This window comes from Lissotriton vulgaris, chromosome 1_1, assembly GCF_964263255.1.
Source record: "Lissotriton vulgaris chromosome 1_1, aLisVul1.2, whole genome shotgun sequence".
Taxonomy (NCBI): domain Eukaryota; kingdom Metazoa; phylum Chordata; class Amphibia; order Caudata; family Salamandridae; genus Lissotriton; species Lissotriton vulgaris.
In genome coordinates, this window is record NC_141685.1 from 789,514,690 (window position 1) to 789,525,549 (window position 10,860).

Consider the following 10,860-nt stretch of genomic DNA (forward strand, 5'->3'; position numbering starts at 1 on the left):
CACAATGCACAAGGGCCCCACGCAGATCGTGGAGATGCTGGAGGGCTCTTCGGTGCAAGGGCTGCTCGGTGGTGGGGGTTCTCAGTCCCCAAAGCACAACGTCGCGGATGCCTCAGATGCTGCGCAGTCAGCTTTTCGAGTCTTCCAAGAGGTCCGGTCCCACATCACTCGGTGCCTCCATGGGTCCCTTCTTTGCAGGGACTGTGGATCGGGCTCTGAGAGGTCTGGGAGTCTGGTTCTTGTCGGGCTCTGGGCTCGGGCGGGAGGCGGCAGCAAAGCAGACGTTGAGTTGCTGGTTGGTGCCTGTATTCACAGGGTGGCCACTCCTAGGCCACAAGGGAGATTCTCTTCAGTCTTCTGAGCGGCAGAATGTCGAAGTCCAGTCTTCTTCTTTGTTTAAAGTTGATTCAGGATGATCTGCTGTGCAATGGCACTGCTCCCACTCTTATTCCCAATCTGAGGGGTGGATCACCTACTAGGTCCCTCCTCTGGGAGGAACCAGGAAGGGGGGCGGTTACACCCCCTTTCCTTTGTCCAGCTCCTCGCCAGGCCTGGGTCTGGAAAGTCCCAGGACCTGTTTGGACTGGCCTATGCACGGGGACACCTTGTGTGCCCCGGGCATGTCTGATTCTATTCAGCCCTGTCCTACCCAATACACAAAACCCTGTCTGGGGTGGTGCTCGCACCTCCCAAGGCAGGAAACCCTTTGTCCAAGCCACCATCTGCCGAGTTTAGGTCAGCAGCAGGAGGCCAGACTCGTGTCTGTGGTGGCAGCATCCATTTTGTGATGCTGAGGCTCTGGTTAACTTTAACCGGGGTTAAGGCTACACACGTCGTGTCCCTCTAGAAGGGTGGAATGCTATCCCCGTCGACAGAACTGTCACGGGGATAGTATTCCAATTCGTATGACACCTTACTCGACATGTTTTGATAAAGCCAAACCAAAGATAGCATTTAACCACGAGGATTATAATGCGCTTAAGAGTATATGGTATGGCAATATCCCGGAACAGCTTAGGGAGTGGTTCCCGACAGCTGCAGACAGGCTCAGCTCATGCTAGAGCACCATCTCACATATTTCCAAGCACTCTGCCTCCAGGATTGATGAGGCCTTCCATAGGAGTGGCTGATAGGAACATATGTGTCCAGTTTAAGGTTAGGTATAGGGATACTATATCTAAGTAAGAGGTGATTACACCAACTTACCCCAGCTGAGTGATCAGCCAGTTGTGTCAAATATGGAGGCCAGGCCAGGGGTGACATAATACATGATGCAGCCCCTGGTAGGCCTTGGAACTGGTTCACCTTATTGGCCCCTGTAACAGTGTACCCTAGGTACCCAGGGCATAGGTGTTTCCAATTCGTAATGCACCTAAAGTGCATTTGCAGTAATTTAGAGAGAACAGCAGGCTGTGGGTCTGATTAGCAGGCCCACAGCCACATGAAGTCATAAACCAGTGAAGCAAAAAGCAAAAATTCGGGGTGACCATAGGATAGCAGACCCTAATCTCCTACAATTGGTGATTCCCTGATTGGCATATTTGATTTACTAGTTGTTCCCTAGTACAGTGCACTGTGTGCCCAGGGCCTGTTAATCAAATGCTGTGAGAAGGCTTGCAGCGCTGATTGTGCCACCTACACAAGCAGCCTTGCAACCAGGTCTTGGGCCTGCCATTACAGTGCCTGTTTGCAGTCTAGTACTGTCATGTCGACCTGGCACGTGCACCCTCTTGCCATGCCCTAACCTTCCCTTCTCTTACATGCGAGTCACCCTGAAGGTAGGCCCAAGGTACTCCTGGGCGCAGGGTGCAGTGTATGTGAAAGGTAGGCCTTCCCTGATGTGTGTGGCATGTCCTGATAATTAAATGCTGCCAATTTTATTTTCACTATTGTAAAGCTATCTGCCCCATAGGTTAGAATGGAGAGTTTGCTCCTAACCTCTTAAGAGCAATCCTGCCCTTAGGACCAAGAAAAGAAAGTTTGATATGCCTGAACTCCGAATGTTAAGGTGCCTCCTTTTTAGTGAGGGTGATTTTTACATTCGGTTTGCAAATACCACTTTTAGAACGTAGGTATTTTCTTGCCTAGCCATCCAGTGTGCCTCTGCTAGGTTGTATATTGACGGGGGGTGTAGTTAGGTGTGTCCTGCCTTTCCAGGGTGAAATCTGGCTGGGCTGAATAGACCAGGGCTGCATTCAAAGTAGATTTCTTTCACACCTGAATGGGCCTGGTCTGCCAATGACTCTTTCCTGCAGCTTCCTGGCAGAAGGTGGATACAGGACAGAACTGGTTTTGGCTGGGCAAAGTTCTTCTCTGCCACAAAGAACAAAGGATTTTGTATTGTAAAAAGAGGGGCCCAGACTTTTTGATAACATCTGGCAATCAAGAGGAACTTTGCTAAGGAGAAGAGCTGGAGAAACTGAGGAGTACTGCCCATTTGCTGTTTGGTACTCATGGTTGGCCCGCAGTGGCTGTTTCTGGACAAGGACTTTGCTGTGTGCTGTGTCCCCTGCATGAGGAAAATCTCCAAGGGCTTGAAATAAAATTTGCCCCCAGTTCTAAAGTCTCAGCGAAACAAAGACTTTACCACCAGTTCCCCTGAACTTCCTTGCTGGGAGTTCTCACCTGCTAAGAGGTGCCTGCTGCTGCTTTGGACCTCTAGAGGCTGTGTTGCTGCTGGGAGCTGGAAAAGTAAAGCAACTTCGAGAAGCGCAACGCATTCCGCATTAGTTTCTGGCGTATGCCCCAAGAAATCTATGCAATGCCTGCCCGCGGCTCATCAAGTGTACCGATCTATGAAGTCCAAGATCGCTGCACCAATTCCCACGCCGGCGCTGCTGTGCAGCTGCAAGAACCAACTCCTTGTGGGGCCGCTGCTGGAGAGAACGCAGTGTTGCCCCATCGAGATCCTCACGCATTGCATCTGGGCACCACTCTGGCAAGAACACCTGGGTCTTGGTAAGAAACGCTCACCTCCACCCACACTGAAGGGGAGATGAGTCTGTTTCTTACTAAGGATCCAACTCCTCACCGCCCCTGCCTGTCAATAAGGCACCAACGTATCTCCTTCCCTGGCCATAAGGAACCGATGCATCCCCTTCCCTGCAACAGTGTTTGTTTGTGTGCACGACTCATCCAAGGTACTTTGTGTGAAAAGTGTTGCGTCTGCAATTTGCTTTGAATAGAACTTTTTTTTACCTTTCAAAGGTCATATTTTGGTTACTGTATTGTGGATTTTTGTCGTTTTGGTCATGTTTGGTTTAGATAAAGATTACTTTAAACTGGTATCCATGTGTAGTGTTTCACTGTAAGACTGTATGTGTTCACAAATGCTTTACACACTGCTTCGGAGATAAACCGGTCTGCCCGTACCAAGACGGTGAGCGAGGTTATTTTAGAAGTGTATCTCCTTACCCTGATTAGGAAGGTCACTACTTGGACAAAGGTGCAAAACCTTGCCAACTAAAGACCTCCCCACTTTCTAACAGGGGACCTAATCTTTATCCCCAAAATTTCAGGGGCTGAAATATATAATTTTTTAGAAGTGCAATGCAGTGAAGAGAAATATTTATCCACATTAACCACCGGAGTGCTGGCTATTAGTGGAAGATGTAGTGTCAGTGCAATAGGAGATGTACCCTGCTACTCTATGAACACAATGCGTGGCCCAAGAGTCCTGAATTAAAGCAATCTGGAATGTGAGCATGAAATTATTCCATGCTGGGTCAATTACTTTATGATCTACGCCAGCAGTTTTCAATGAAATGGTGCAGATATTAGGAACACATGCAGAGTCGTCATTAAAGTCTGTATTGTGCAGTGGATTAAAAAAAAGAACGTTTTTGTGAGGAGATGGCTCGATAAATCAGTGTTCGTGATGCTGGCAATCTCAGATAAACGTCCATATCTTTTAGTGGGTTGCTAGACTGAGGCTTGGGACTTGGTGAACTTGTTTACACAACTAAATGTCCTTCGTCAAAGCATGTTGTAGAACATTGTGGGCAGTCATGTGGAAAGTTAGATGGAGGGTGTGGAAATACTTTTTTTCACATCTGGATGTCCCACAACAGCTAGTGTATTAGAAGCCTAGCAAAGGTCGGATGTGATGTGTTGATGAATGTTATGAACTTAATGGTAGAACATGAGATGGGTCTAGCATCCAGGTTCACTAACGTGTCAGCCAAGTTTTGGTGGCTAAGTAATGGTTTGATGTAATGTAAAGAGTTGGAGCTTTGCGTTATACGTTGGGCAAAAAGAATAGCAGAGTGGATAAGAGACCTCCTCTGAAACCTAATCCAGTGGATCAGCTTATTGGTCAGGGAATTTGTGTTCTCTCGAGCCTTTCCCTAGGTGTAGGAACATTAACCATATATAGAGTGAAACACTTCCTTCTATACAAAGTGGGTTTAAGGAAGAAAGTAGTACGTTGGCAACCCTTCTCAGATCTATATGAATTAGTGTCCCAGAGGGGTTGTCTAACTTTGGCATGTCTTGCATCAGGGAAAGGGGTTCAAGGGTGCCTATTCACTGGCCATTTGTGAACCTTGATGCTATTGGGAGCGCTGGGGAATATATTAGTTACTTCCTTTACCGTATCACAATAGTATTGGTTAATAGGTGGGGGAAACTCTATGGATTGCGCAGCAGGGTTTGGATTTGTGCTAGTTAGAGGCACTGGTCATGGTTAACTGCACTTCTTGGTTTCTTGAAGCACAATGGCACACCCCCAAAGGAGGGTCCCTTAATAAAAGGTCCTGGAACTTCAGTGTCAGTTGTGCAACTACAGATTTGAGCTGCTGTATCTTTAAGTGTTTGGGTGGCATTAAGAATGTTTTTATAGTGTATATATTTGTAGACTGATTCTTGGGTAGGGAGAGTGTAGGAGTTTGCAAGTACGTTTTGTGTCCACATGATCCTCTAGCACCTGGAACTTATTGCTACAAGAAAAAAGTTGTTTAAGTGTTTTGTTTTCTATGTGGGCACATTAGTCTTGGGAGGCAGAGGTTAATTGAAATTCGACTAAATGGTTAGGTCGTTTAAGGCTGAGTAAGTTGAGTGGGCATAGAGGAGTATAATTTTCGATTTTGTAAAAAATGTGTTATCTTGGATGCAGCTGTAATACCTTTCTGAGTCTTACCATTGAGTTATTCAACCTCCTTGAGAATCAATTGTCTTGATGGTACAGTTTTCAGCTGCATGTCTCAATGACTTAAAAAATAAATTGAGATCTAGAAAGGACCTCCTCTGACTTTCTCTTCCCCATAAGTTCTGTAAACGAGAGCTTAAGGGTAAATATCCACTGTAAACTAAACACAAGTACTTTAAAATGATATTATACAAAAATAACGTGAAAGCAAGATATCATTTAAACCCGAAATTTGTCCAACTGAAATTCAGCTGATATGCTGTCCTTGAATTTCTAGAATTCAGCTGATATGCTGTCCTTGAATTTCTAGGAAAGTGTTCACGGCAAAAAAAACAAAGACCAAACCTAATTGATGCCCAAGTTAAAAGAAAAGGGAGCCTCAAAACATAAACCGAGGGGTGGTCGAACCTCCTCTGGGTGAAGACTGGCACAGGCGTGACCTGCACAATGGGGATCATGGTGCCACCAAGTTGTGCTGTGGGGGTGGGTCTGGGGGTCAATCCCCCCCCACCCCCCCACACCCACCTTCACGTTGGCGACTCACAGGCACAGTGAATTGTGGGGCCTGGAGTTCAGTGCGCAGTTAAAGGAGTCCTGTGCAGGGACCACCACCACTACAGTTCTCCCAATCAGCTGTCTATGCATGCCTCACTCACATGGCCTGCAGACTACTCCTGCACCATACTCTTGGATTGACCCAGTCACTCGCGGCTCCCATGCATTGGAGCATGGCCTGAGTGGCCCACTAACCCACCTCCCCATCCCACTTCAATGTATTCAGACTTTAATGGGCATTATGTGTGATACTGGGCGGAAGGCTTTGAGTAGGGCCCCCAAATCAGAATTCGATTTGTATGCGGTCACTATAGACATAAACTAACAAACTGAAATACGGGGAGATCCCCTAGCATAGTGTTTTGCTCTTATGACTGAATGCACATATCCTGAAAAGTGTTTTTTTTTTTTCCTTTTTTATCATTTTGGTCTTGTTTTACTGATCGTACAGAAAGCTATTTTTAGAAACCTGTGTGGAGTATTTATTTGCGTATTGTACAAATGCTTTTACACATTGCTTTATGTAAGCCTGACTGTTCTCTGCCAAGATATCAGAGGGTGAGCACTGACTATCTTTTAGTATGTACTAGCTTCTTCTGACGAGTGAAGAATCCTGCCTGGCTCATATGTATACCTCACCCAACAAAAATTCAATTTCCTAAAATTCCTGAGATATTCAATAAGGTTGCAGGCTCTTCTAGATTGGATAGCAGAGGGTTTGCTTTTGATGCTTGTATTGTAATTGCATTTTATAGAAAAGTTACTATTCCTAACAGGACATTAAAGCCCTTTGGATTACTGAGCAGTGTGACTCTCCTCAAAGTGAGGTGGGTGGGAGTCAACTCATTGGTCATTAGTTACTGTTGTATATTTTTGGTTATTGGGTTACTCTTGCACCCTAAGCAAACTACGAAAGTTTTCTTCCAGTTTCTAGTAGTGGATTAAGTTAATAGATTGGTGTGGCTATTTAAGTGAGTTCAAACGGAAAAATTAGATAAGTAAATAAGGTAAGTTAGATATTGTGACAGTGAAAGGAGAGGTTACACAGGAGAATTTGTGATTTATGGGGGTGAGATGAGGAAATAGCCTGGAAAAAAGCTAGTGACTCCAGGAATGGTTATACAGGAGAGTTAATGATTTGTAGGAAGAGGTATGTTTAGCTTACTGCAGTATAGTAGAGACTAAAGTAGTATGGCTTGTGACTGAGTTGGAGGAACTAAGGTGGAGGATGGAGTATGAGATGACCATTCAAATAGAATGGTACTAGAGCAAATCTTACCTAGCTATATCCTTACTAACATGCTTGCGCAGGATGTGATTTATTTAGAAAGTTGAACATGTACTTAGTTTTGCATATCCTTTAAGTGAAAAACTCATACATTTGTTTTTCATTACTGCAAGACCTACCCCTCCCATATGGTAACATTGGAGTTAACTTATTCTAGTTTAGAAGTGTAACTTCCAAATGGGACCAGGCAACCATTTCATGTTTGGTGTCTCTGCCATGGAAATTAAAATCCTAACTTAGGGTGAACTCGGATTTAAATTACAAAGTTAAAAAATTACACTTTTAGAAAGATGGCATTTTCTTGCCTTACCCATTTCGTGCCTTCAGCTTGTCTTTAGGTCACATACCTTGGTGTGGGTGACAGTTGGGCTTTGTGTGTCCCTCCTAGATGGCCACAGTCAATGGGGTCCTTAGCTGTGACAGGATGGGAGGGAGGAGCTGTCTAGCCCATTTACACATGAATAGCATGTGTCCGGTTTCCATAAAAAGGGCTGCCTACCACCTGTAGTTAGCCTTGAGCCAGGGCCAGGAATGCAGAGCACCTGTGCACCTCAAAGGAACCTCTAGAAGCTTCCCGGCCAACTTCAAAGGCTGAACTGCCTAAAAGTACTGGCCTAAAGACACTACGGCTTCAGTACACTTCTAGACCTGTGGATACTCTTGTCAGGAAGGACTGCTGTGCTGCTACAAGGACTGACACTCTGCTGGACTGCTGCTATGAAGTGATTTCTGCCCTGCTGTGCTGATCTGCTGCTTTTTTCCTGGGTGACAAAATATGGACCTGCAAACTCACCCTTTAATCCAAAACCTTGGGGGTCACCCAAAGGGCTAATCTGCTGGACTTATGATCTGAGCTTCAGGGATCTAAACGGCTCCCCAACAGACTCTGGACCCAGCAGTGAGTTCTGACCCACCCCCTCTCCCCCTCAAAGTGGGGCCCCTCAGGTCCGGGACCCTTGGCATGGCTCATTGGAGCTCAATTCATGCATTTGTACTTTCTGCGACCCATTTGCACAGATCTTGATGATTATATTGAAATTCAGCTTGAAGCTTCACAGCTGCCTCTTCTCACTACAACATCTATTACTAGTGAGGTACTGCCAATATGGATCTTCTGCAGTGCCAACAATCTTGGGCCGCACCTGCGACTCCAACAATCTTGTGGCCCCCCTCCTCCTGTCTTGTGGCCCCCCTCCTCCTGTCTTGTGGGCCCCCTCACCTGTCTGAGACAGATGGGAGGGGAGGGGGGCCCCCCACCACCAAACACGTCTTAGCCACAGATTTGAGAAGGTAAATTGCAGCTGGATGCCTTTTTAAGTCCCTGTTGGACTGATAGTCTTTCACTCTCCCTTTCTTAAGACTGACCACAGTCTCCTATTGCAGTGTCTTGCAAGCAAATGTTCTATAGGTGCATAGACCTAGCCCCTACTGCCAAGGTGTTAATATTTAATCCTCATTCAACTGTCACCAACTGATTCATTGCACCCCCCAAACACAGCAAAGGACTGAGAGGTGTGAAGTACCCATAGAAGGGTCCCCAGGCAGTAGATTGCAACGAATTCAGCTTAAACTAAAAGTGCAAGAATGACTACTGTGATTTCAGTTCTTCTCAACCCTAGATTCCCCCTACTGATTCTTGGAATTGGACATTACTAAAAGTAATGTAGTAACTCTAGTTTTTGTTGGCTCTGGAGAGATTCTTTAAAGGTGCAGTTCTTGTGAGGAAGTGAATTGGTCTTGTCGGTCTGCCTTTGCTGCTGCGGAGTTTAATGGTTTCTGTCCTGGAAGTAGGTAGTTCTCACACACTTTACCACTGTTTTATGACAGAAGTGGAGGAACCTAGTCCTTTAGTACCTCAAAGGTCTCCTTCGTGCCAACCCTGGTCTTGAATGTCTGGGCCAACTCTTCACTACATCTAGATTTTAAGATGCATGGCTGGGGCAGTTCCTGTTAGTCTCCACCTAAGCAATCTGTGTAAACCAAAACACATCATTCTACTAGAACTTAATTCGCAACTTATTATTGCACATGCATGTTTATAATCTTTCGAGTTGGCATTTTGCAATGAAGTTGAATGTAGCCTTAATTTCTGTCTTTCAGTCTGGTGATCGAGTGATGGTACCTCCAACCATGTCCGAGGAAGATGCTAGCAAGAAATTCCCCTGCGGAGTCTTTACCAAAGAACTTCCTTCTTGCAAGAAATACCTGCGATACACTGCTCATCCAAAGTAATAGACCAGAATTGGAAGAACCTGTAGGCAACAGTTTGCAAGGCCTGGATTCACTAAGCGTGTTCATTTGAACCACGTGAACATTCTGCAGCCCACAATCCTATTTTTTTTTCTCTTGAAGGGGTGGTTTATGTAATTGTTTAATGTGACGTGGACTGTCTCAAAGAGGAACATTGAATTGGGCTGATTGGAGCAAGTCACCGGGGAGCTTATTCCTTTGAAGGAGAGTGATTTTGTGGGTGTGAGGAGTGTTTGGGGACAGGGTGTCATCTTGCAAGTTCTACAGCTGCTTTCGATTGACGGTAAAGCACTTAACACTATGAAAAATAAACTCCCAACAGGATGTGGCTAGACTTTTGGACCTACTTTTCACAGCATTTCTACCCCATTCTTTATAAATATTTGCATACAAGATGTGCCATTTTTAGCTCTCCCTTCTCCAATCTAGTGAAAATCCTAAATACCAGCTGAGTATTTCCTTCATTGACACCTCAATAACCTACGTTAAAGAATTATATAAATTTGTGCAAAATCACCTACGATTTAGGCGGGGCCCACTGGGTATCCTCGAAGCGTTTAGAAATGTTAAAGTTGTTCTGTAACCATGATACACTATGCTCTGACAATCTGAAAACGTGGCATTGGTTGCCTAGCTTGCCACAAGAACTGAACTGGAACTTTGAGCAATATGATGATTGGCTGTAGCATTAAAATTGTTTCCTGTTCAGATGTGCATCATGTCATTTTTTTTTTAATTTGTCAAGAGGGAGTGCTGGTGGGTTAGCCACAAAGTAAATGTTTCCTAAAATGTATGAATAAACTATACCTCAATAACTTTAATATCCTACGTGGATTTTTTATCCCTTACTGAGCTAATTGGTTACATTTGGTATCGCCTTACCTGGTAGAGACCAGCTTACCACAGATTCTTTATCCTAGAATATTCACCAAGCTTCAGACAGTATCTTGAAACTCATGGTAAGCAGTACACCTGCGGGTTGGTAGGTGACCAAGTTTGGCAAGGAGTGGCGTTGTCCACGTCAGAAGTGACATGTTCTATGCCTATATAGGCACCATCCCAATGTGCTGACGTCCATTTCTTCGACTTTCCACACAAAGTGCAGAGCCATGAACACTGGTGTACGAAGCTAGGGCCCTTGGAGAGGTTAACCCTTAGCCCTATACATCTGGTCACTGAGCTGACAGGATGGAAAGGTCTGTAAAGAATCTGCACTGGATAGATGCTCTACCAGATAAGGCATTACCAAAGGTAGGTAACTTGTCATCCAATATACATCTAGCTGCAGATAACTTACCTTGGAATAGATAGCCAAGCAATACCTCCTTTGAGGTGGGCTGCAATACGGATTAGGCTAAAGTCCTGTGAGGACTAAAAGGCAAAATGATAGTCACGCAGGACCCGACAGTCTAGTCAGTGTTTTGTAAATGTTTGCAAGGAAGCCCACATTGCTACCTGACCGATATCCAGGAAATGAACCCCATGGACTAATACAGTGGTGTTGGTTTTGTCTCTTGTAGAGTGACCGCAAACCCTCATAGGGTTGCTTTTTGTCCAATGCATGGCAGATCTTGATGCAGAGAACTGTCCGTCACGAGATGGTCTGCTTCTGCACTGCCTT

General features: G+C 45.2%; 1 protein-coding gene across 1 annotated transcript in view; it reads left to right on the top strand.

Moving 5' to 3' along the window:
* The window catches only part of PRDX6 (peroxiredoxin 6), a 143,707-nt gene extending 133,760 nt beyond the window's left edge, over positions 1 to 9,947 (top strand). Inside the window, exon 5 of the mRNA XM_086956355.1 lies at positions 9,090 to 9,947. Within this exon, the coding sequence (XP_086812481.1) occupies positions 9,090 to 9,221 (132 nt within the window). The 3' untranslated portion in view covers positions 9,222 to 9,947. The remainder of the gene's footprint in view (positions 1 to 9,089) is intronic.
* Positions 9,948 to 10,860: the final 913 nt, after the last annotated feature.